The following is a 25,951-nucleotide window of genomic DNA, read 5'->3' on the forward strand; positions in this document are numbered from 1 at the left end:
ATAATTATGCACACCTTATAAAGGGTGTTGATGTCATTAGACAACACCCCTCCTCATTACAGAGATGCACATCACCTGATTACTTAATTGGTAGTTGGCTCTCAAGCTGAAGCTCAAGATGACCTGGAACTTAATTCCCAGTGACGGGATAGTACGTCATCACCGATCAGCCACGCTCACGGGGGGGAGCGCGGCCGATAGCCGCCGGGTGTCAGCTGACTATCACACCTGACATTCGGCACTATGTGCCAGGAGCGGTCACGGACCGCTCCCAGAACAATAACCCCCAGGACACTGCGATGAAACATGATCGCAGCGTTCCGGCAGCATAGGGAAGCATCGCCCAGGGAGGGGGCTCCCTGCGTGCTTCCCTGAGACCCTCGGAGCAACGCGATGTGATCGCCTTGCTCCGAGGGTCTCCTACCTCCTCCTCCCTGCAGTCCCCGGATCCAAAATGGCCACGGAGGGCCTTCCGAGTCCTGCAGGAGGTGGCTTTCAAGAGCAGGCGCCGGGAAGCCTCCCTGCAGTGCCTGCTAGTGACCGCTACATCATCATCTCGCGAGACCGCAATGCATGGACCGGTCACCGGAGCATTGTAAGGAGCGGGAAAGGCCTGGGCTGGATCCGAGGGGCCGACGGATGGTGAGTATATAATGGTTTTTTATTTTTTTTATTATTTTTAACATTAGATCTTTTTACTATTGATGCTGCATAGGTAGCATCAATAGTTAAAAGTTGGTCACACAGGGTTAATAGCAGCGTTAACGGAGTGCGTTACACCGCGGCATAACACGGTCCGTTCACGCTGCCATTAACCCTGTGTGAGCGCTGACTGGAGGGGAGTATGGAGCGGGCACTGACTGCGGGGACTAAGGAGCGGCCATTTTGCCGCCGGACTGTGCCCGTCGCTGATTGGTCGTGGCTATTTGGCCGCGACCAATCAGCGACTTGGGATTTCCGTTACAGACAGACAGACAGAAAGACGGAAGTGACCCTTAGACAATTATATAGTAGATTGTATACATAGATACATTTGCTTCTTACAAAATTAGAATATCATCAAAAAGTTAATTTATTTAAGTTCTTCAATGCAAAAAGTGAAACTCATAATATATAGAGCCTTTACTAACAGATTGATCTATTTCATGTGTTTTTCTGTTAATGTTCATGATTATGGCTTACAGCCAATGAAAATTCTAAAGTCATTATCTCAGAAAATTAGAATACTTTATAACACCAGCTTGAAAAATTATTTAAAAATCCAAAATGTTTTCCTACTGAAATGTATGTTCAGTAAATGCACTCAATGCATGGTTGTGGCTCCTTTTGCATCAATTACAGTACTGTGGGGTGGCATGGTGGCGATCAGCCTGTGGCACTGCTGAGGTGCTAGGGAAGCCCAGGTTGCTTTGATAGCAGACTTCAGCTCATCTGCATTGTTGGGTCTGGTGTCTCTCATCTTCCTCTTAACAATACCCCATAGATTCTCTATGGGGTTTAGGTCAGGCGAGTTTGCTGGCCAATTAAGCACACTTATATTGTTGTTTTGAAACCAGGTATTGGTACTTTTGGCAGTGTGGACCGGTGCCAAGTCCTGCTGGAGAATTAAATTTCCATCTCTAAAGCTTGTCGGCAAAGGGAAGCATGAAGTGCTCTAAAATTTCCTGCTAGATGGCTGCGCTGACTGGTCTTGATAAAACACAGTGGACCTACACCAGCAGATGGCATGGCTCCCCGAACCATCACTGATTGTGGAAACTTTACACTAGACCTCAAGCAGCTTGGATTGTGGCCTCTCCACTCTTCCTCCAGACTCTGGGCTTTTGATTTCCAAATGAAATGCAAAATTTACTTTCCTTGTGGAGTGTGTCAATGACTACCTTCTGGATATCTGTCAAGTCAGCAGTCTTCCCCATGATTGTGGAGCCTACTGCAACAGACTAAGGGACCTTTTTAAATGCTTAGGAAGCCTTTGCAGGTGTTTTTGTTAATTATTCTAATTTACTGAGATAATGATTTACTGAGATAACGACTCTTGGGTTTCCATTGGCTGTAAGCCATAATCATCAACATCTATATATATATAATTGTCTAAGGGGTACTTCCGTCTTTCTGTCTGCAACTTCCGCTACGGAAATCTCGCGTCGCTGATTGGTCTCGCCTGCTGCCTGTCATGGCTGCCGCGACCAATCAGCGATGGGCACAGTCTGATTAGTCCCTCCCCTACTCCCCTGCAGTCAGTGCCCGCCGCCCGCTCTGTAATCCCCTCCAGTCATCACACAGGGTTAATGCCAGTGGTAATGGGCCGTGGGTACCGCACTCCGTTACAGCTGCTATTAACCCTGTGTGTTCCCAACTTTTTTACTATGCAGCATCAATAGTAAAAGATGTACTGTTAAAAAAAATAATTTTTAAAAAAACCCTGCTATTCTCACCTTCCGTTGTCCGACGATACGCTCGCTAAGTCATCTGGGTAATTTCGCAATGCATCCTGGGAACGGAAGATGGCGGCAGCCGCGCGCGCATCGCCAGAGTTTCGCTGGATGCTAGGGGATGAGTATATAAATATTTTTTATTTTAATTATTTTTTTTAACAGGGATCTGGTGCCCACACTGCTAAATACTGCGTGGGAAGTGTTATATACCGTGTGGCTGCTATATACTACATGGGCAGTGTTATATACTCTGTTGGCTGTGTGATATACTCCGTGGGCTGTGCTATATACTACGTGCCCTGTGTTATATGTTACGTGGGCTGTGTTATATACTGCATCATCTGTGTTATATACTGCGTCGCCTGTGTTATATACTGCGTCGCCTGTGTTATATACTGCGTGGCTGCTATATACTGCGTGGGCTGTGTTATATAGTACGTGAGCTGTCTGATATATTGCGTGGGCTGTGCTATATACTACATGCCCTGTGTTACAGTATATACTGCGTGGCCTGTGTTATATACTACATTGCCTGTGTTATATACTGCATGGCTGCTATATACTGCGTGGGTTGTGTTATATATATGTGGGCTGTGTTATATACTGTTTGGGCTGTGTTATATACTGCATGGCCACTGTTATATACTGCGTGGCCTGTATTAACGCATCGGGTATTCTACAATATGTATGTATGTATATAGCAGCCACATAGTATATAGCACAGGCCACGTAGTATTTGCTATATACTACGTGGCCTCTGCTATATACTATGTGGCTGCTATATACATACATACATACATATTCTAGAATACCCGATGCGTTAGAATCGGGCCACCATCTAGTTAACAGAAATAAACACTTGAAATAGACCATTCTCTTTGTAATGACTCATATACTGTATTATACAGAGTTTCATCTTATGTATTGAAGAACTGAAATAAATTAACTTTTTGATGATATTCTAATTTTGTTAGAAGCACCTGTAATATATATATATATATATATATATATATATATATATATATATATATACATACACACACACATATATACAGTGGGGCAAAAAAGTATTTAGTCAGTCAGCAATAGTGCAAGTTCCACCACTTAAAAAGATGAGAGGCGTCTGTAATTTACATCATAGGTAGACCTCAACTATGGGAGACAAAGTGAGAAAAAAAAATCCAGAAAATCACATTGTCTGTTTTTTTAACATTTTATTTGCATATTATGGTGGAAAATAAGTATTTGGTCAGAAACAAAATTTAATCTCAATACTTTGTAATGTATCCTTTGTTGGCAATGACAGAGGTCAAACGTTTTCTGTAAGTCTTCACAAGGTTGCCACACACTGTTGTTGGTATGTTGGCCCATTCCTCCATGCAGATCTCCTCTAGAGCAGTGATGTTTTTGGCTTTTCGCTTGGCAACATGGACTTTCAACTCCCTCCAAAGGTTTTCTATAGGGTTGAGATCTGGAGACTGGCTAGGCCACTCCAGGACCTTGAAATGCTTCTTACGAAGCCACTCCTTCGTTGCCCTGGCGGTGTGCTTTGGATCATTGTCATGTTGAAAGACCCAGCCACGTTTCATCTTCAATGCCCTTGCTGATGGAAGGAGGTTTGCACTCAAAATCTCACGATACATGGCCCCATTCATTGTTTCATGTACCCGGATCAGTCGTCCTGGCCCCTTTGCAGAGAAACAGCCCCAAAGCATGATGTTTCCACCACCATGCTTTACAGTAGGTATGGTGTTTGATGGATGCAACTCAGTATTCTTTTTCCTCCAAACACGACAAGTTGTGTTTCTACCAAACATTTCCAGTTTGGTTTCATCAGACCATAGGACATTCTCCCAAAACTCCTCTGGATCATCCAAATGCTCTCTAGCAAACTTCAGACGGGCCCGGACGTGTACTGGCTTAAGCAGTGGGACACGTCTGGCACTGCAGGATCTGAGTCCATGGTGGCATAGTGTGTTACTTATGGTAGGCCTTGTTACATTGGTCCCAGCTCTCTGCAGTTCATTCACTAGGTCCCCCCGCGTTGTTCTGGGATTTTTGCTCACCGTTCTTGTGATCATTCTGACCCCACGGGGTGGGATTTTGCGTGGAGCCCCAGATCGAGGGAGATTATCAGTGGTCTTGTATGTCTTCCATTTTCTAATTATTGCTCCCACTGTTGATTTCTTCACTCCAAGCTGGTTGGCTATTGCAGATTCAGTCTTCCCAGCCTGGTGCAGGGCTACAATTTTGTTTCTGGTGTCCTTTGACAGCTCTTTGGTCTTCACCATAGTGGAGTTTGGAGTCAGACTGTTTGAGGGTGTGCACAGGTGTCTTTTTATACTGATAACAAGTTTAAACAGGTGCCATTACTACAGGTAATGAGTGGAGGAAAGAGGAGACTCTTAAAGAAGAAGTTACAGGTCTGTGAGAGCCAGAAATCTTGATTGTTTGTTTCTGACCAAATACTTATTTTCCACCATAATATGCAAATAAAATGTTAAAAAAACAGACAATGTCTTTTTCTGGATTTTTTTTTCTCAGTTTGTCTCCCATAGTTGAGGTCTACCTATGATGTAAATTACAGACGCCTCTCATCTTTTTAAGTGGTGGAACTTGCACTATTGCTGACTGACTAAATACTTTTTTGCCCCACTGTATATATAAGCACACATACATATGTATATACAGTCATAGCTGAAATTGTTGGCACCCTTGAAATTGTTCCAGAAAATGAAGTATTTTCCCAGAAAATGATTGCAATTGCATATCTTTTACACGTTTATTATTGTGGGACAACACCACAAAACAGAGAAAAAAGGGAAACTGGACATCATTTCACACAAAACCACAAACACGGGAAAGAAAATTGATGGCACCTCTCCAAAATTATGGGTAAACCACTTTGTTTCAAACATGTGATGCTCATTCAAACTCACCTGTAGCAAGTAACAGGTGTGAGCAATATGAAAATCACATGTGAAACCAGATAAAAAGGAGAGAAGTTGACTCAATCATTGCATTGTGTGTCAGTGTGTGCCACACTAAGCATGGAGAACAGAAAGAGGAGAAGAGAACTGTCTGAGGACTTGAAAACCAACATTATAGAAAACTATCAATAATTTCAAAGTTACAAGTCCATCACCAGAGATCTTGATGTTCCTTTGTCCATGGTGCGCAACTGTTGTGAGTTCTGTTTTTGGGCTCCCTCTGGTGGTTACTGATGGTACTGGGTGATTTGTGTTCTGCTGTCTCTGGTGTCCACCTGTTCTATTAGGATTTGGGAGTTTCCTATTTAACCGGGCCTTCTTGTCATTTCCTGGCCGGCTATCAAGGTTATCAGAGTGTTTTGTTACCTCAGCTTCTGGCCTCAGTAATCTTCAGGACAAGCTAAGTTTTTGATTTTCTTGTTCCACGTTTGCTTTATTTTTGTCTTGTCCAGCTTGCATTGACGTGTTTCTTTGCTGCTGGTTGCTCTAGCGGGCTGTAATTGCTCCTCATGTTCCATGAGTTGGAACATGAGTTCAAGTAATTACAGGATGGTTTTTTGAAGGGTTTTTTGCTGACCGCACAGTTTACTTTTGTATCCTCTGCTATCTAGTCTTAGCGGGCCTCATTTTGCTGAATCTGTTTTCATACTGTGTATGTGCCTTCCTCTCATTTCACCGTCATTATATGTGGGGGGCTGCTATTTCTGTGGGGAGTTTCTCTGGAGGCAAGAGAGGTCTGTGTTTCTTCTAATAGGGGAAGTTAGATCTTCGGCTGGTGCGAGACGTCTAGGATCAACGTAGGCACGTTCCCCGGCTATTGTTATTTGTGTGTTCAGGTTTAGGGTCGCGGTCAGCTCAGGTTCCATCACCCTAGAGCTCGTTGGTGCTTGTCCTTTTGTGATTCCCTGCCATTGGAATCATGACAGTATAGCCGGCCACAAAGTTTGGGCTGAAGTAGGAGGAAAAGTAGTCTGAGGAATTTTTTTTTTTTTTTCTCCTCTGAGGTTGCTGCCTAGCCTTAATTGCAGCCTGGCTGATTTTTTTTTTCCTCCTCTTAATCCTTGAATGGCTCTGACCTTAGCTGTTTGTCATGGACGTCCAGAGTTTAGCTTCCAGCCTGAATAATCTTGCTGCTAAGGTTCAAAATATACAAGATTTTGTTGTACATGCTCCTATGTCTGAACCTAGAATTCCTATTCCAGAGTTCTTTGCTGGAGATAGATCTAGTTTTCTGAATTTTAGGAATAATTGCAAGTTGTTCCTTTCTTTGAAATCTCGCTCTTCTGGAGACCCTGCTCAGCAGGTTAAGATTATTATATCTTTCCTGCGGGGTGACCCTCAAAATTGGGCATTTGCATTGGCACCAGGGGATCCTGCGTTGCTTAATGTGGATGCGTTTTTTCTGGCATTGGGTTTGCTCTATGAGGAACCTAACCAAGAGATTCAGGCTGAAAAAGCTTTATTAGCTCTCTCTCAGGGGCAAGATGAAGCAGAAATATATTGTCAAAAATTTAGGAAATGGTCAGTGCTTACTCAGTGGAATGAGTGCGCCCTGGCTGCAAAGTTTAGAGATGGCCTTTCTGAGGCCATTAAAGATGTTATGGTGGGGTTCCCTGCGCCTACAGGTCTGAATGAGTCTATGACTATGGCTATTCAGATTGATCGGCGTTTACGGGAGCGCAAACCTGTGCACCATTTGGCGGTGTCTTCTGAACAGGCACTTGAGACAATGCAATGTGATAGAGTTCAGTCTAGAAGTGAACGGCAAAACTATAGGCGGAAAAATGGGTTGTGCTTTTATTGTGGTGATTCAGCTCATGTTATATCAGCATGCTCTAAACGCACAAAAGAGGTTGATAAGTCTGTTGCCATTAGTACGTTACAGTCTAAGTTCATTCTGTCTGTGACTCTGATTTGTTCATTATCATCCATTTCCGTCGATGCCTATGTAGATTCAGGCGCTGCCCTGAGTCTTATGGATTGGTCTTTTGCCAAGCGATGTGGGTTTAGTCTTGAGCCTTTGGAAGTCCCTATTCCTTTGAAGGGAATTGACTCTACACCTTTAGCTATGAATAAACCTCAGTACTGGACACAAGTGACCATGCGTATGACTCCCGTTCATCAGGAGGTGATTCGCTTCCTGGTATTGTATAATTTACATGATGTTCTAGTACTTGGTCTGCCATGGTTACAAACTCATAATCCAGTCCTTGACTGGAAAACAATGTCTGTGTTAATCTGGGGATGTCAGGGGGTTCATGATGATGCACCTCCGATTTCTATCGCTTCATCTACTCCTTCTGAGGTTCCTGTATTTTTGTCTGATTATCAGGATGTTTTTGAGGAGCCTAAGCTCAGTTCGCTTCCTCCTCACAGGGATTGCGATTGTGCTATAGATTTAATTCCTGGTAGTAAATTTCCTAAAGGTCGTTTGTTCAATCTGTCAGTGCCAGAGCATACTGCTATGCGGGATTATGTTAAGGAGTCCTTGGAAAAGGGACATATCTGTCCATCTTCGTCCCCTTTGGGAGCAGGTTTTTTTTTCGTGGCCAAAAAAGATGGGTCCTTGAGGCCTTGTATAGATTATCGTCTTTTGAATAAGATTACCGTAAAATATCAGTATCCTTTGCCTTTGTTGACTGATTTGTTTGCTCGCATTAAGGGGGCTAAATGGTTCACTAAGATTGATCTTCGGGGTGTGTATAATCTTATACGAATAAAGCAAGGTGATGAGTGGAAAACCGCATTTAATACGCCTGAGGGCCATTTTGAGTATTTGGTAATGCCTTTCGGACTTTCTAATGCTCCTTCAGTCTTCCAGTCCTTTATGCACGATATTTTCCGTGAATATCTTGATAAATTTATGATTGTGTATTTGGATGATATTTTGTTTTTTTCTGATGACTGGGAGTCTCATGTTCAGCAGGTCAGGAAGGTGTTTCAGGTCCTGCGGGCTAATTCCTTGTTTGTAAAGGGCTCAAAGTGTCTCTTTGGAGTCCAGAAGATTTCTTTCTTGGGGTATATTTTTTCCCCTTCTACTATTGAGATGGATCCCGTCAAGGTTCAGGCTATTTGTGACTGGACGCAGCCTACATCTCTTAAGAGTCTACAGAAGTTCTTGGGCTTTGCTAATTTCTATCGTCGTTTTATAACTAATTTTTCTAGTGTTGTTAAGCCTTTGACGGATTTGACTAAGAAGGGTGCTGATGTTGCTGATTGGTCTCCTGCGGCTGTGGAGGCCTTTCAGGAACTTAAACGCCGGTTTTCTTCTGCTCCTGTATTACGTCAGCCTGATGTTTTGCTTCCTTTCCAAGTTGAGGTTGATGCTTCCGAGATTGGAGCGGGGGCGGTTTTGTCACAGAGAAGCTCCGATTGCTCGGTGATGAAGCCATGTGCGTTCTTCTCTAGAAAATTTTCGCCCGCTGAGCGGAATTATGATGTGGGTAATCGGGAACTTTTGGCCATGAAGTGGGCATTTGAGGAGTGGCGTCATTGGCTGGAGGGTGCTAGACATTGTGTGGTGGTCTTGACTGATCACAAAAATCTGATTTACCTTGAGTCTGCCAGGCGTCTGAATCCTAGACAGGCTCGTTGGTCACTGTTTTTCTCTCGTTTCAATTTTGTGGTTTCATACCTGCCAGGTTCAAAGAATGTGAAGGCGGATGCTCTTTCTAGGAGTTTTGTGCCTGACTCCCCTGGAAATTCTGAGCCCACTGGTATCCTTAGGGATGGGGTGATTTTGTCGGCTGTCTTCCCAGACTTGTGACGTGCTTTGCAGGAGTTTCAGGCGGGTAAACCTGATCGTTGTCCGCCTGAGAGACTGTTTGTTCCGGATAGTTGGACCAGTAGAGTCATCTCCGAGGTCCATTCTTCTGCGTTGGCAGGTCATCCTGGAATATTTGGTACTAGAGACTTGGTGGCCAGGTCTTTTTGGTGGCCTTCCTTGTCGAGGGATGTGCGTTCTTTTGTGCAATCTTGTGAGGTTTGTGCTCGGGCTAAGCCTTGCTGTTCTCGAGCCAGTGGATTGTTGTCACCTTTGCCTATCCCGAAGAGGCCTTGGACGCACATTTCCATGGACTTTATTTCGGATCTCCCTGTCTCTCAAAAAATGTCCGTCATCTGGGTTGTGTGTGACCGCTTTTCTAAAATGGTTCATCTTGTACCCTTGCCTAAGTTGCCTTCCTCCTCTTAGTTGGTCCCTCTGTTTTTTCAGAACGTGGTTCGTTTGCATGGGATTCCGGAGAACATCGTTTCTGACAGGGGATCCCAGTTTGTGTCTAGATTTTGGCGGACGTTCTGTGCTAAGATGGGCATTGATTTGTCCTTTTCGTCTGCATTCCACCCTCAGACGAATGGCCAGACGGAGCGAACTAATCAGACCTTGGAAACTTATTTGAGGTGTTTTGTTTCTGCTGATCAGGATGACTGGGTTACCTTTTTGCCGCTGGCCGAGTTTGCCCTTAATAATCGGGCTAGTTCTGCTACCTTGGTTTCTCCTTTCTTTTGTAATTCGGGGTTTCATCCTCGTTTTTCCTCTGGTCAGGTGGAGCCTTCTGATTGTCCTGGAGTGGACATGGTGGTGGATAGGTTGCATCAGATTTGGAGTCATGTGGTGGACAATTTGAAGTTGTCCCAGGAGAAGGCTCAGCAGTTTGCTAATCGCCGTCGCCGCGTGGGTCCTCGACTTCGTGTTGGGGACTTGGTGTGGTTGTCTTCTCGTTTTGTTCCTATGAAGGTCTCTTCTCCTAAGTTCAAGCCTCGGTTCATCGGTCCTTATAGGATCTTGGAAATTCTTAACCCTGTGTCGTTTCGTTTGGATCTCCCGGCATCGTTTGCTATTCATAATGTGTTCCATCGGTCGTTGTTGCGGAGGTATGAGGTACCTGTTGTTCCTTCGCTTGAGCCTCCTGCTCCGGTGCTGGTGGAGGGAGAATTGGAGTATGTTGTGGAGAAGATCTTGGATTCTCGTGTTTCCAGACGGAAACTCCAATATTTGGTCAAGTGGAAGGGTTATGGTCAGGAGGATAATTCTTGGGTGGTTGCCTCTGATGTTCATGCTGATGATTTGGTCCGCGCTTTTCATAGGGCTCATCCTGGTCGCCCTGGTGGTTCTCGTGAGGGTTCGGTGACCCCTCCTCAAGGGGGGGGTACTGTTGTGAGTTCTGTTTTTGGGCTCCCTCTGGTGGTTACTGATGGTACTGGGTGATTTGTGTTCTGCTGTCTCTGGTGTCCACCTGTTCTATTAGGATTTGGGAGTTTCCTATTTAACCGGGCCTTCTTGTCATTTCCTGGCCGGCTATCAAGGTTATCAGAGTGTTTTGTTACCTCAGCTTCTGGCCTCAGTAATCTTCAGGACAAGCTAAGTTTTTGATTTTCTTGTTCCACGTTTGCTTTATTTTTGTCTTGTCCAGCTTGCATTGACGTGTTTCTTTGCTGCTGGTTGCTCTAGCGGGCTGTAATTGCTCCTCATGTTCCATGAGTTGGAACATGAGTTCAAGTAATTACAGGATGGTTTTTTGAAGGGTTTTTTGCTGACCGCACAGTTTACTTTTGTATCCTCTGCTATCTAGTTTTAGCGGGCCTCATTTTGCTGAATCTGTTTTCATACTGTGTATGTGCCTTCCTCTCATTTCACCGTCATTATATGTGGGGGGCTGCTATTTCTGTGGGGAGTTTCTCTGGAGGCAAGAGAGGTCTGTGTTTCTTCTAATAGGGGAAGTTAGATCTTCGGCTGGTGCGAGACGTCTAGGATCAACGTAGGCACGTTCCCCGGCTATTGTTATTTGTGTGTTCAGGTTTAGGGTCGCGGTCAGCTCAGGTTCCATCACCCTAGAGCTCGTTGGTGCTTGTCCTTTTGTGATTCCCTGCCATTGGAATCATGACACGCAACATAATCAAAACATTTACAACCCATGGCACTGTAGCTAATTTCCTTGGACATAGACGGCAGATAAAAATTGATAAAAATGTTGCAACGCAGGATAGTCTGGATAGTGGATAAGCAGACCCCAATCAAGTTCCAAAGAAATTCAAGCTATCCTTCAAGAGTTAATGGGATTCACCAAATCTGTGTTTAGCCCATAGAGAGTTTGGTAGTTGTTCTGGGTTAATAGGTTCTTAGGTGTTCTTGTTGAGTCTCTACAATATGCTTAAATATATGAGAAAGTCTCCTGATGAGTCGTCTATGTTTTGAATGACGAAACGCATAGAGACGATAGATTGCCACCTCACGCTATATATATATATATATATATATATATATATATATATATATATACTAGATGGTGGCCCAATTCTAACGCATCGGGTATTCTAGAATATGCATGTCCACGTAGTATATTGCCTAACCATGTAGTATATTGCCCAGCCACGTAGTATATTGCCCAGCCACGTAGTATATTGCCCAGTCACGTAGTATATTGCCCAGTCACGTAGTATATTGCCAAGCCACGTAGTATATTGCCCAGCCATGTAGTATATTGCCTAGCCACATAGTATATTGCCCAGTGACATAGTATACAGCACAGAGCTACGTAGTACATTGCTCAGCCACGTAGTATATTGCCCAGCCACGTAGTATATTGCCCAGGCACATAGTATATTGCCCAGCCACATAGTATATTGCCCAGCCACATAGTATATTGCCCAGCCACGTAGTATATTGCCCAGCCACGTAGTATATTGCCCAGCCACGTAGTATATTGCCCAGCCACGTAGTATATTGCCCAGCCACGTAGCATATTGCCCAGCCATATAGTATATTGCCCAGTCACGTAGTATATTGCCCAGTCACGTAGTATACAGCACAGACATGTAGTATACTGCCCAGTCACGTAGTATATTGGCCAGTCACGTAGTATATTGCCCAGTCACGTAGTATACAGCACAGACACGTAATATATTGGCCAGTCACGTAGTATATTGCCCAGTCACGTAGTATATTGCCCAGCCACGTAGTATATTGCCCAGCCACGTAGTATATTGCCCAGTCATGTAGTATATTGGCCAGTCACGTAGTATATTGCCCAGCCACATAGTATATTGCCCAGTCATGTAGTATATTGGCCAGCTACCTAGTATATTGCCCAGCCACGCGGTATCTAACACAGCCCACATAGTATATAGCAATGTGGGCACCATATCCCTGTTAAAAAAAATAATTAAAATAAAAAATAGTTACATACTCACCTTCCGGAGCCTCCCAATCGAAGCGGCCAGTTACCGATGGTCCTCGCGCGCTCCGGTCTGAAGAGTGCATTGCGGTCTCGCAAGATGATGACGTAGCAGTCTCGCGAGACTGCTACGTCATCATCTCGCGAGATCGCAGCATGGACCGGTTACCAGAGCATCGCGAGCGGGAAAGGCCTGTTGTGGATCCGATGGGCCGATGGACTGTGAGTATATAACGATTTTTTTTTTTTTTTATTAATTTTTAACATTAGATCTTTTTACTATTCATGCTGCATAGACCGCATGAATAGTAAAAAGTTGGTCACACAGGGTTAAGAGCAGTATTAACCGAGTGCGTTACACCGCAGTCAATGCTGCCATTAACCCTGTGTGAGCGCTGACCGGAGGGGAGTACGGAGCGGGCACTGACTGCGGGGAGGAAGGAGCGGACATTTTCTTCCGGACTGTGCCCGTCTCTGATTGGTCGTGGCTGTTTTGCCTCGACCAATCAGTGACTTGGATTTCCATGACAGACAGAGGCCGCGACCAATGAATATCCATGACAGACAGACAGAAGGACAGAAAGACGGAAGTGACCCTTAGACAATTATATAGTAGATATATATATATATACGTATATTGCAGAGACGTCGGGTTTATGTTTTTCTTTGCATTAGTCAGTCTCTGGATACTTTCAGGGGGTGATTTGTATTTTTTGGAATTAACGAAAGGTTGACTTTTATTGGGTTTACATTGTAGGTCATGGGTCTTCCAGCAGGACAATGACCTCAAACATACTGTACTTCAAGAAGCACCCAGAAATGGAAGGAAACAAAGCACTGAAGAGTTCAGAGGTAGCCAGCAATGAGTCCAGATGTAAATCCTATTGAATACCTGTTGAGAGATCTTAAAACTTTTGTTGGGAGAAGGCACCCTTCAACTATGAGAGACCTGGAGCATTTTGCAAAAGAACAGTGGTCCAAAGTTCCAATTGAGAGTTCTAAGAAGGTTTTTGATAGTTATTGGAATGTCACCAGATGAAAACCCTATTAATCTGCAGATATGCGATTAATCTGCAGGGTAATAGTGTTATTAACCTGTCTGGCGCCTGCACTTAGCCGAACGCTGCGGGGATAAAAGAAAATGAATTCCCCAGCAACGTTCCGGTTTCAGTAAGCCCCGCCGCTGGTTCAGTTAATTGCGCCCCCGGCCCTGACTGACAGACGGCCCCAATACAGAGCCAGTGTAAATCAAGGAAGGGGTCGAGGTTAATGCCGCCTCTGTATACTCAGAGTCCGGATTAGACACGTTTTTCTACAGGGACCGCTATTGGGTGTGAATTTTATATTTTTAGTTGTGAATATTAAGATTAGTGCCTTAATTTTATCTTGGTCATCATAATATATAAGTTCAGGATTTATAAGCAGACAACCCTTTTTAGGTGAAATCACAAAACATAATAATGCAGCCAATAAAATCTAAGAACTCCTATATAATGCAGAAATCATAATTTTCTACTGAAGATCCTATATTAGCAGCAGATAAAAAAGATCACAATGCCTTGACAACTCCATTACCTCCATGTGTCTTACTAAAGTATGTAGAAAGGGGTTGTCAAGAAAGAATATGTGTCCTAACAGCCATAGGACACGTGATAAAGGTGTGATTGATGAGGGTCCCACAACATTCCTAAGAACAGAGTTTTAAAAAGTCCATTGTGAACATAACAATAGTCCTCATGCATGATAACTGCTCCATTCACTTCTGTGAGTCTATAGAAGTACATGTGAAACTATTCCTCCCACAGACAGTGAATGGAGCGGTAGTCACACACTGTAGAGATTCATTTATATGGGGGACAAATTATATATTTGTCAGATATGCTGTGGATGAGTGGTGAAAGTTTTTGGTGGGATAGCCTCTTTAACGTGTGAATCATAAACTCCATCACCATAAAAATATTCTGCACTACCAACCAATGTCCATAACTTTGGTTTTCCATAGCCACTTTTGGCATTCCATGTAAATTGAGGGTTGTTCCAAGCCCAAACATGTCTTCCAAAATACTAATAAGTCAGCACATTTTGTTAACAACATATTAAATTATGTCGTCCTAAATACTGACCTGTCCAGGATTTGTGGACCACGCTGTTTAATGACTTGCACTGACGGTTAGAAGAATAAACATGAAAGCTGTACTCCGATCCACACTCCAGGCCCGAGATTTGACAAGAGATGTCAAAGCCATCACAGAAAAGCTCATTCCCCAAGGAATCAATGGCAACTGCTGTATGATTGGTCGGGTGGATGTTGTTTTCAAGCCAGGAAACCAGAGCGTCATATTTCAAACAGTCAATGTTCACCTCCACCACATCTGGAGTACATGGAACTGCATAGAAACCAGACACATTCATTACAGAATCGGTCATTGTGGCTAGGTTATATGAGGAAGCTTTAATTCTGATCTATTCATTTATATTGGTTGAGTGAGAGTGATCAGCAATTCCAACAGAGAAGGAACAATCGTGACCTCAATGGGGCTAGGGAGGCGGAGGAGCCACATCTGTAGAGCCATCCATAGAGACAGCAGCACTACAATATATGGAATGAAGTGGTAGTTCCAGCTCCTTAAAATTCAAAGTCTTTATTTTCCAAGTTAAAACTTCATAATCATCAAAGAATCCTGTGAATAGCTGTGATAAAGATCTTAGTTGATCGAAACGCGTTGCGTATACCTTTCTTTTTCGCTGCCTATGCATCCATGATGTACAAGGATTCTTTGATGATTATGAATTTTAAGGAGCTGGAACTACCACTTCATTCCATATATTGTATCCACTGCACGTCGCGTCAGGACGAGTTCCGCGCACCTGTGGTATCGGTGAGCTGGCAGAGGCTTAGCCTCTTTTTCTTTTGTTTTACTAGACAGCAGCACTACCTGGTCTGGCTTCACAATCAGGTACAGCATTCATGTGATATACCTGTTCACAGAGGCAGGACACACATTTGTCTCAGAAAGAACCGGGAAAAAGGAAGAAAAAGACTACCCAAAACATTTGCACACTCCAGTGTAAACATATGAAACAATTTTATTACATACAGTTGTTCTCAAAGGTTTACACACCCCAGCAGAATTTTTGCTTTCTTGGCCTTTTTTCAGAGAATATGAAAACTTTTTCTCCACTCACTGTTAGTGGTTCGGTGAAGCCATTTATTGTCAAACTACTGTGTTTTCTCTATTTAAATCATAATGACAACCCAAAACATCCAAATGACCCTGATCAATAGTTCACATACTCCATTTCTTAATACCGTGTATTGCCCCCTCTAACATCAATGATAGCTGGAAGTCATTTGTGGTAGTTGTGGATGAGGTTCCTTATTTTCTCAAATGGTAAAGCTGCCCACTCTTCTTGGCAAAAAGCCTCTAGTTCCTGTAAATTCTTGGGCTGTCGAGCATGAACTGCGCGCTTGAGATCTCCCCAGAGTGGCTCAATGATATTGAGGTCAGGAGACTGAGATGGCCACTCCAAAACCTTCACTTTGTTCTGCTGTAGCCAATTACAGGTCGACTTGACCTTGTGTTTTGGATCGTTGTCATGTTGGAACATCCAAGTACGTCCCATGGGCAGCTTCCAGGTTGATGAGTGCAAATTTGCCTCTAGTATTTGCTGATAACATTCTGCATTAATTTTTCCATCAACTTTGACCAAGTTTCCTGTGCCTCTGTAGCTCACACATGCCCAGAACATCAGCGATCCACCTGCGTGCTTTACAGTAGGAATGGTATTCCTTTCATCATAGTACTTGTTGACCTCTCTTCAAATGTAACATTTATGGTTGTGGCCACAAAGTACAATTTTGGTGTCATCACTCCAAATTATCTTGTTCCAGAAGTTCTTAGGCTTGTCTTTGTGCTGTTTTGCATATTGGGCGGCACGGTGGCGCAGTGGTTAGCGCTGGAGTCCTGGAGGAGGGGTATTTATATTCACTCCTAGCTGGGTTTCAGTATCAGTTATACATTCTGTTTCAGTCTGTGTGCTTGACATCTGGAGTAAGTGCCCGGCTTCCATCATGATTATCTTGCTTTCCGTGCATTAATCTGTTCGTTTTCCTGGATTACTGACCTCTGGCTTTGCTTCTAACTATCCCCTGTCTCTCCCTTTTGGTACCTCGTGATCTCCTGGCTCTGATCTCAGCTTGTTTGATTATTCTCTAGTGCTTGTCCCTTCTCTTTTTCCCAGCGTCTGGCTCCGCCCCCTGACCTGTTGGTTACTAGGTCAATCTGTCACATGTCTAAGGTCCTGTGGGTTACCAGGTTAGTAACTCAGCGTTTAGCTCAGCTCCTTTGCTGCTGTGTGCAGCTCTCCCTGCAGCGTTAATATGCGGTAGCCATGACAGTTGCCTTTAGTAGCTTAGAAGTCTTGGAGGCGATTGGATGAGGAGCGAATAAGTGTGGAGGAGAGAAGGAGGTCTTGGGAGGACCGGAGATCACGTGAGGGAAGATATCGAGAGATTAGTTCAGAGATATATGGAGGAGACAGGTTGTGGATGGCTTTGTAGGTCAGTATTAGTAATTTGAACTGGATACGCTGAGGGAATGGGAGCCAGTGAAGAGATTTGCAGAGGGGGGAAGCAGAGGAGTAGCGAGGAGAGAGATGGATTAGTCGGGCAGCAGAGTTAAGGATTGACTGGAGAGGTGCAAGGGTGTTAGCAGGGAGGCCACAGAAAAGGATGTTGCAGTAGTCAAGGCGGGAAATGATGAGGGCGTGCACAAGCATTTTAGTAGATTGGGGGTTGAGGAAGGGACGGATCCTGGAGATATTTTTGAGCTGGAGGCGACAGGAGGTGGAAAGAGCTTGGATGTGTGGTTTGAAGGACAGGGCAGAGTCGAAGGTTACTCCGAGGCAGCGGACTTCGGGTACAGGGGAAAGCATGATGTCATTGACTGCGATAGATAGGTCAGGTAAGGAAGATTTGTGGAATGGAGGAAAGATGATGAGTTCAGATTTGTCCACATTGAGTTTGAGGAAGCGAGAGGAGAAGAAGGAGGAGATGGCTGATAGGCACTCTGGTATTCTGGACAGCAGAGTGGTGACGTCTGGGCCAGAGAGGTAGATCTGAGTGTCGTCAGCATAGAGGTGGTACTGGAATCCATGGGACTTTATGAGTTGTCCCAAGCCAAGTGTATAGATTGAGAAGAGTAGGGGTCCTAGAACAGAGCCTTGGGGGACTCCAACAGAGAGAGGGTGGGATGAGGAGGTAGTATGGGAGTGGGAGACGCTGAATGTGCGGTTGGAAAGGTACGAGGCGATCCAGGATAGGGCGAGGTCTTTGATGCCAAAGGAGGAGAGCATCTGCAGTAGGAGGCAGTGGTCAACTGTGTCGAAAGCAGAGGACAGGTCTAGAAGGAGGAGTACAGAGTATTGTCCAGTAGCTTTGGCGGTAAGTAGGTCGTTAGTGATTTTGGTCAGGGCAGTCTCAGTTGAGTGATGGGGGCGGAAACCAGATTGTAGATTGTCGTACAACAAGTTAGATGAGAGGTGGGAGGAGAGTTCAGCATGGACGTGCTGCTCCAGGAGTTTGGAAACAAATGGGAGCAGCGATATTGGGCGATAGCTGGACATAGCAGTTGGATCGAGGGCTGGCTTTTTAAGGATAGGCGTGATTGTAGCATGTTTGAACGCAGAGGGGAAGGTGCCAGAAGTTAGTGATAGGTTGAAGAGGTGGGTTAGGGATGGGATAAGTGTGGTGGTGAGGTTGGGGAGGAGGTGGGATGGGATGGGGTCGAGCGCACAGGTGGTGAGGTGGGATTTGGAGAGGAGACAATTAAGTCCCCCTTCAGTGATGTTGGATAGGGAGGTTATGGGGTTTGGGCATTGGTCTGGTATACAAAGGGGTTGTGGTGGTTGAACAATAAAGACTTGCCTTGTCTGGTCGATCTTATTTTTTTTTTTTTCTTTTTAAATATTTTTATTGAAATTTTGCATAAGAAATGGTAGGGGATAAAGGGAAGGGAAGATGGGGAAGGGGTTAACATTGGAGAAAGAAAAAAAAAAAAAGGGTGAGGGAAAAGGGAATCAATATAATTAGAGAACCAAATATCAATCTCGAATAGACAAGAAAAAAAAAGACATTAAATATGATCTTTTGAATAGAATATACTACAATTTTTCTTATGCAATGCATTGGAAAGAGATATAAAGTAACAATCTTTATCCATTTTGCATGACTACAAGAGATTTACTCTTTACAAAACTTGTCATTCCAAATCTTCCATTTTTTCAGATATTTTCTAATACCATTGGTGTTGGCAGCAAATCTCCATTCTAATGCACTATGCTGATATATTTTATCCAGAATATCTGTAAAGCTGGGTGAATCTGATTTTTTCCACCAGAGTGCTATTGTACTTTTGACTACTAGAAATATATGTATTAGGATGTATTTGACCTGAGGATCAATTCCTTCCATGTCCAGAGAAAGGAGAGCCCTCTTGGGAGTAATCACAAAATTTTTAACAAATAAATTAATATGAAATGAAACTTTTGACCATAGAGGTTTTATTTTCGGGCAGCCCCGAAAAAGATGAAAAAGATTTCCTTGATATCCGCACTTCCTCCAGCACAAAGGAGAGTGATCCTGATATATATGCGCAAGTCTAAGGCTACGTTCACATTGGCGTTCCGCCAATGTGCGTCGCTGTTGCGCCGGCGACGCAGCGGCGACGCGCCCCTATGTTTAACATAGGGGACGCGTGCGTCGTTTTGGTGGCGTTTTTCGCCACGTGCGTCGTTTCCGACGCTAGCGTCGGACGCAAGAAAACGCTACATGTAGCATTTTCTGTGCGTCCGATTTTCGTCGGAAAACGACGCACGCGTCGCAAAACGCGCGCGTTTTTGCGCGCGTTTGCGCGCGTTTTAGCGTGCGTCGCGCGTTGCGTCGCCGACGCACGGCGGCGCAACGCTAATGTGAACGTAGCCTAATTGGTGTGTAGTACCAAAGTGTGATCACCTTGAAGTAGGACTCCTGTAGAGCCATTGAAATGGTAGATATGTATGTATCCTTAATGGCCTTGTCCCATTGCTCAACTTGTAAAGAAATGTTGAGGTCCGATTCCCATTTTTTCATGTATATATTTTTAAAACAAGAGGTATCTCTATTGAAGTGACTGTAGAGGTTATTTAGACTCCATATATGTTTGTTCTTTACACTACACAGTAATGAAGAAAGAATTTCTAAATTTAATGGCTGGCTAGTCAGTAATTTCTGTATATGCTCTTTTAGGGTTAAAAAGAATATTAATTCAGATGAGGGTAAGTTAAATTTAGTCTTAATTTCGCTAAAGGTGAGAAAATTCCTCCCGTTATAGATATGTCCAACTTTTTTAATGCCTGATTTGGCCCAAATTTCTGAAAGTGGAAGATCATATATCAATGCCAATAGATGAAGAGGAAATTTCATAATTTGCTCTGATTTGCCAAAATTTTTTCTTGGAGGTTTAAGAAGAGTTTTCCAGGCCTGTATTATAGCCTTGAAAATGGGATGAGATGATTCCTTTTTTGGTTTGTGAAATAAGAAACTGAAAAAAGTATCCTGTGCTAAATTAAGATTATTAATGTCACTTTCGATTTGGAACCATGCTGGGTATAGTTTTTTATCAAACCACTGATGGCTTTGTTTTACCAGGGAAGCCAGATAATAAGCATGGACATTTGGGAGGCCAGCCCCGCCATTACGTTTGTTTGCACAATAAATCTGAAGACAACCTGGCCTGCTTACCACCCCATATGAATGAGTTTATCATAGTTTGAAGTTTATGAATAAATTGGTAGGGGAAGGTCACTGGGAGAGTTCTAAAAAGATAAAGTATCTTGGGTAGAATGATTGTTTTGATAGTCATTGTTCTCCCGAATAAAGAAAGTTCCGATTGAGCAAATTGAGAGATGTCAAGAGAAATTGTTTTAAAAATCTTATCAGCGTTAGTTTTTATTACATTTTGTAGTCTGTTTGTTAAGATTATTCCTAAATACACTACTTTGTCGCCCTCCCCAGCTAGATTTATCTGATCCCTCAATTCTGCAACATGTGATTCATTCATATTAAAAGTTAAATATTTAGATTTATGTGGATTTATCTTAAAATATGATATCTTGGAGAATGTGTCTAACTCTGAAGAGAGAGCTTCAATCGAGGCTGCTGGATTAAGTAGTGTAAGAAAAATATCATCTGCATACATGCTAATTTTAAATTGACGGGATTGGATATCAATTCCAAGAATATCTATATTGGATCTGATTCTCTCCGCCAAAGGTTCCATTGCAAGGACAAACAGCAGGGGTGACAAAGGACACCCCTGACGTGTGCCATTGGAAATGATGAACTGATCTGACATGAAATTATTGGAGTAGATCCTGGCACTAGGTCCCGAATACAGAGCAAAGATAGTGGACATAAATCCCGAATCAAACCCAAACTTTTCAAGTGTCGCTCTCAAATAAGACCAGTTTATCCTGTCAAAAGCCTTTTCAGCATCTAAGGTTAGAAAGGCTGCTTTTGAATTTGAATTTTGGATAATGTTCATTAAATTGATCACCCTCCTGGTCCCATCTGATGCTTGGCGTCCATCAATGAATCCCATCTGGTCATCTACCAGCAAACGTGGGAGAATATTTTTTAATCGATCCGCCAAAATCTTGGAATACATTTTTGTATCACTATTTATTAGTGAGATTGGACGGTAGTCTCGCATCCTCTCAGGATCCCCCCCAGTTTTGGGAATCATAACGATAACTGCTTCTTGCATCTCTTTAGGAAAGGAACCCTGAGAGGAGGCAAGAGCAAAAATAGAAGCCATGTGCGGGGCTAGAATTTTTGAAAAAGATTTAAAATATTCATTGGAAAATCCGGTGATTTTTGACTTTTTGATTTATTAATAGTATCGATTATTTCTTTTTCTGTGAAGGGACTATTAATAGATATTAAGTCAGATGGAGTTATTTTGGGGAGGTTAATACTAGATAGGAATGCATTAACCCCTTCCCGACCTGTGACACAGCGTATGCGTCATGAAAGTCGGTGCCAATCCGACCTGTGACGCATATGCTGTGTCACAGAAAGATCGCGTCCCTGCAGATCGGGTGAAAGGGTTAACTCCCATTTCACCCGATCTGCAGGGACAGGGGGAGTGGTAGTTTAGCCCAGGGGGGGTGGCTTCACCCCCTCGTGGCTACGATCGCTCTGATTGGCTGTTGAAAGTGAAACTGCCAATCAGAGCGATTTGTAATATTTCACCCATTATAACGGGTGAAATATTACAATCCAGCCATGGCCGATGCTGCAATATCATCGGCCATGGCTGCAAATACTAGTGTGCCCCCACCCCACCCCACCGATCGCCCCCCCAGCCCTCCGATCTGGCCGGTACACTGCTCCGGCTCCCCTCCATCCAGTGCTCCGCTCCCCCCCGTGCTCTTGTCCGCTCCCCCCGTGCTCCAATCACCCCCCCGTGCTCCAATCACCCCCCCTGCATTCAGATCCACCCCCCCATGCTCCGTTCCACCCCCCCATGCTCCGTTCCAGCCCCCCCGTGCTCCGTTCCACGCCCCCCGTGCTCCGTTCCACGCCTGCCGCGCTCCGATTCCCCTCGACGCGCTCCGATTCCCCCCCCCGTGCTCCGATCCCCCCCCGTGGTCCCCCCCACCCCATCATACTTACCGATCCAGCCGGGGTCCCGTCCGTCTTCTCCCTGGGCGCCGCCATCTTCCAAAATGGCGGGCGCATGCGCAGTGCGCCCGCCGAATCTGCCGGCCGGCAGATTCGTTCCAAAGTGCATTTTGATCACTAAGATAGATTATATCTCAGTGATCAAAATAAAAAAAAATAATACATGACCCCCCCCCCTTTGTCACCCCCATAGGTAGGGACAATAAAAAAATAAAGAATTTTTTTTTTCCCACTAATGTTAGAATAGGGTTAGGGTTAGGGTTAGGGGTAGGATTAGGGTTAGGGGTAGGGTTAGGGGTAGGGTTAGGGTTAGGGGTAGGGTTAGGGCTAGGGTTAGGGTTTCGGTATGTGCACACGTATTCTGGTCCTCTGCGGATTTTTCCGCTGCGGATTTGATAAATCCGCAGTGCTAAACCGCTGCGGATTTATGGCGGATTTACCGCGTTTTTTTCTGCGCATTTCACTGCGGTTTTACAATTGCGATTTTCTATTTGAGCAGTTGTAAAACCGCTGCGGAATCCGCACAAAGAAGTGACATGCTGCGGAATGTAAACCGCTGCGTTTCCGTGCAGTTTTTCCGCAGCATGTGTACAGCGATTTTTGTTTCCCGTAGGTTTACATTGAACTGTAAACTCATGGGAAACTGCTGCGGATCTGCAGCGTTTTCCGCAGCGTGTGCACATACCTTTAGAATTAGGCTATGTGCACACGGTGCGGATTTGGCTGCGGATTGGCCGCTGCGGATTCGCAGCAGTATTCCATCAGGTTTACAGTACCATGTAAACATATGAAAAACCAAATCCGCTGTGCCCATGGTGCAGAAAATACCGCGCGGAAACGCTGCGTTGTATTTTCCGCAGCATGTCAATTCTTTGTGCGGATTCCGCGTCTTTTTACACCTGTTCCTCAATAGGAATCCGCAGGTGAAATCCGCACAAAAAACACTGGAAATCCGCGGAAAATCCGCAGGTAAAACGCAGTGCCTTTTACCCGCGGATTTTTCAAAAATGGTGCGGAAATATCTCACACGAATCCGCAACGTGGGCACATAGCCTTAGGGTTAGGGTTGGAATTAGGGTTGTGGTTAGGGTTGTGATTAGGGTTATGGCTACAGTTGGGATTAGGGTTAGGGGTGTGGGGGGGTTAGTGTTGGAGGTAGAATTGAGGGGTTACCACTGTTTAGGCACATCAGGGGTCTCCAAACGCAACATGGCGCCACCATTGATTCCAGCCAATCTCGTATTCAAAAAGTCAAATGGTGCTCCCTCACTTCCGAGCCCTGAAGTGTGCCCAAACAGTGGTTTACCCCCACATATGGGGTATCAGTGTACTCAGGATAAACTGCGCAACAATTACTGGGGTCCAATTTCTCCTGTTACCCTTGTGAATCTAAAAAAATGCTTGCTAAAACATCATTTTTGAGGAAAGAAAAATGATTTTTTATTTTCACGGCTCTGCGTTGTAAACGTCTGTGAAGCACTTGGGGGTTCAAAGTGCTCACCACATATCTAGATAAGTTCCTTGGGGGGTCTAGTTTCTAAAATGGGGTCACTTGTGGGGGGTTTCTACTGTTTAGGCACACCAGGGGCTCTGCAAACGCAATGTGACGCCCGCAGACCATTCCATCAAAGTCTGCATTTCAAAAGTCACTACTTCCCTTCTGAGCCCCGACGTGTGCCCAAACAGTGGTTTACCCCCACACATGGGGTATCAGCGTACTCAGGAGAAACTGGACAACAACTATTGGGGTCCAATTTCTCCTGTTACCCTTGGGAAAATAAAAAATTCTGGGCTAAATAATTATTTTTGAGGAAAGAAAACGTATTTATTATTTTCACGGCTCTGCATTACAAACTTCTATGAAGCACTTGGGGGTTCAAAGTGCTCACGACACATCTAGATAAGTTCCCTTGGGGGTCTAGTTTCCAAAATGGGGTCACTTGTGGGGGGTTTCTACTGTTAAGCCACATCAGGGGCTCTGCAAACGCAACGTGACGCCCACAGAGCATTCCATCAAAGTCTGCATTTCAAAACGTCACTACTTCACTTCCGAGCCCCGGCATGTGCCCAAACAGTGATTTACCCCCACATATGGGGTATCAGCGTACTCAGGAGAAACTGGACAACAACTTTTGGGGTCAAATTTCTCCTGTTACCCTTGGGAAAATAAAAAATTGCAGGCTAAAAGATCATATTTGAGAAAATAATTTTTTTTTTTATTTTCATGGCTCTGCGTTATAAACTTCTGTGAAGCACTTGGGGGTTCAAAGTCCTCACCACACATCTAGATTAGTTCCTTTGGGGGTCTAGTTTCCAAAATTGGGTCATTTCTGGGGGATCTCCAATGTTTAGGCACACAGGGGCTCTCCAAACGTGACATGGTGTCCGCTAATGATTGGAGCTAATTTTCCATTTAAAAAGCCAAATGGCATGCCATCCCTTCCGAGCCCTGCCGTGCGCCTAATCAGTGGTTTACCCCCACATATGGGGTATCAGCGTACTCAGGACAAACTGGACAACAATATTTGGGGTCCAATTTCTCCTATTATCCTTGGCAAAATAGGAAATTCCAGGCTAAAAAATCATTTTTGAGGAAAGAAAAATTATTTTTTATTTTCATGGCTCTGCGTTTAAACCCCCAGGTGCTTCACAGAAGTTTATAAGTGCTCAATGTGCATCTAGATAAGTTCCTTGGGGGGTCTAGTTTCCAAAATGGGGTCACTTGTGGGGGAGCTCCAATGTTTAGGCACACAGGGGCTCTCCAAACGCGACATGGTGTCCGCTAACAATTGGAGCTAATTTTCCATTCAAAAAGTCAAATGGCGCGCCTTCCCTTCCGAGCCCTGCCGAGTGCCCAAACAGTGGTTTACCCCCACATATGAGGTATCGGCGTACTCGGGAGAAATTGCCCAACAAATTTTATGATCCATTTTATCCTACTGCCCATGTGAAAATGAAAAAATTGAGGCGAAAAGAATTTTTTTGTGAAAAAAAAGTACTTTTTCATTTTTACAGATCAATTTGTGAAGCATCTCCTCCTGTACTGTCTGTGAGCCGGAAAGCAGAGCGGTGACGTCACCGCTCTGCTTTCCGGCTCACAGCCAGTGCAGGAGGAGAGCAGAGCGCAGCGCTGGAGGACAGACAGTGGTAGGTAAGTATGTACTGTTTGTTTTTTTTTACTTTTAGCATGGTAACCAGGGTAAACATCGGGTTACTAAGCGCGGCCCTGTGCTTAGTTACCCGATGTTTACCCTGGTTACCAGTGAAGACATCGCTGGATCGGTGTCACACACGCCGATCCAGCGATGTCTCCAGGGAGTCCAGCGACGAAATAAAGTTCTGGACTTTGTTCAGCGACCAACGATCTCCCAGCAGGGGCCTGATCGTTGGTCGCTGTCACACATAACGATTTCATTAACGATATCGTTGCTACGTCACAAATAGCAACGATATCGTTAACAATATCGTTATGTGTGAAGGTACCTTAACAGAGCTGAGCCTATGGATGACAGTAGGATTAGAAGATAAGGGGAGTAAAGTCTCTGACCAGATTGTTATATATTAAAAGAACAAGGCTCTGAGCTGCAGTTAATTAATATTATGTATCATAGGACACTTATAAGTCCCCTA

General features: G+C 44.3%; 1 protein-coding gene across 1 annotated transcript in view; it reads right to left on the reverse strand.

The window, feature by feature from the left end:
* Positions 1–25,951, reverse strand: part of LOC138647933 (uncharacterized) — a 231,689-nt gene that overhangs the window by 35,950 nt on the left and 169,788 nt on the right. The window contains exon 23 of the mRNA XM_069737312.1: positions 14,721–14,984. Coding sequence (XP_069593413.1) covers positions 14,721–14,984 — 264 coding nt within the window. The remainder of the gene's footprint in view (positions 1–14,720; positions 14,985–25,951) is intronic.

Source organism: Ranitomeya imitator, chromosome 8, assembly GCF_032444005.1.
Source record: "Ranitomeya imitator isolate aRanImi1 chromosome 8, aRanImi1.pri, whole genome shotgun sequence".
Classification (NCBI taxonomy): domain Eukaryota; kingdom Metazoa; phylum Chordata; class Amphibia; order Anura; family Dendrobatidae; genus Ranitomeya; species Ranitomeya imitator.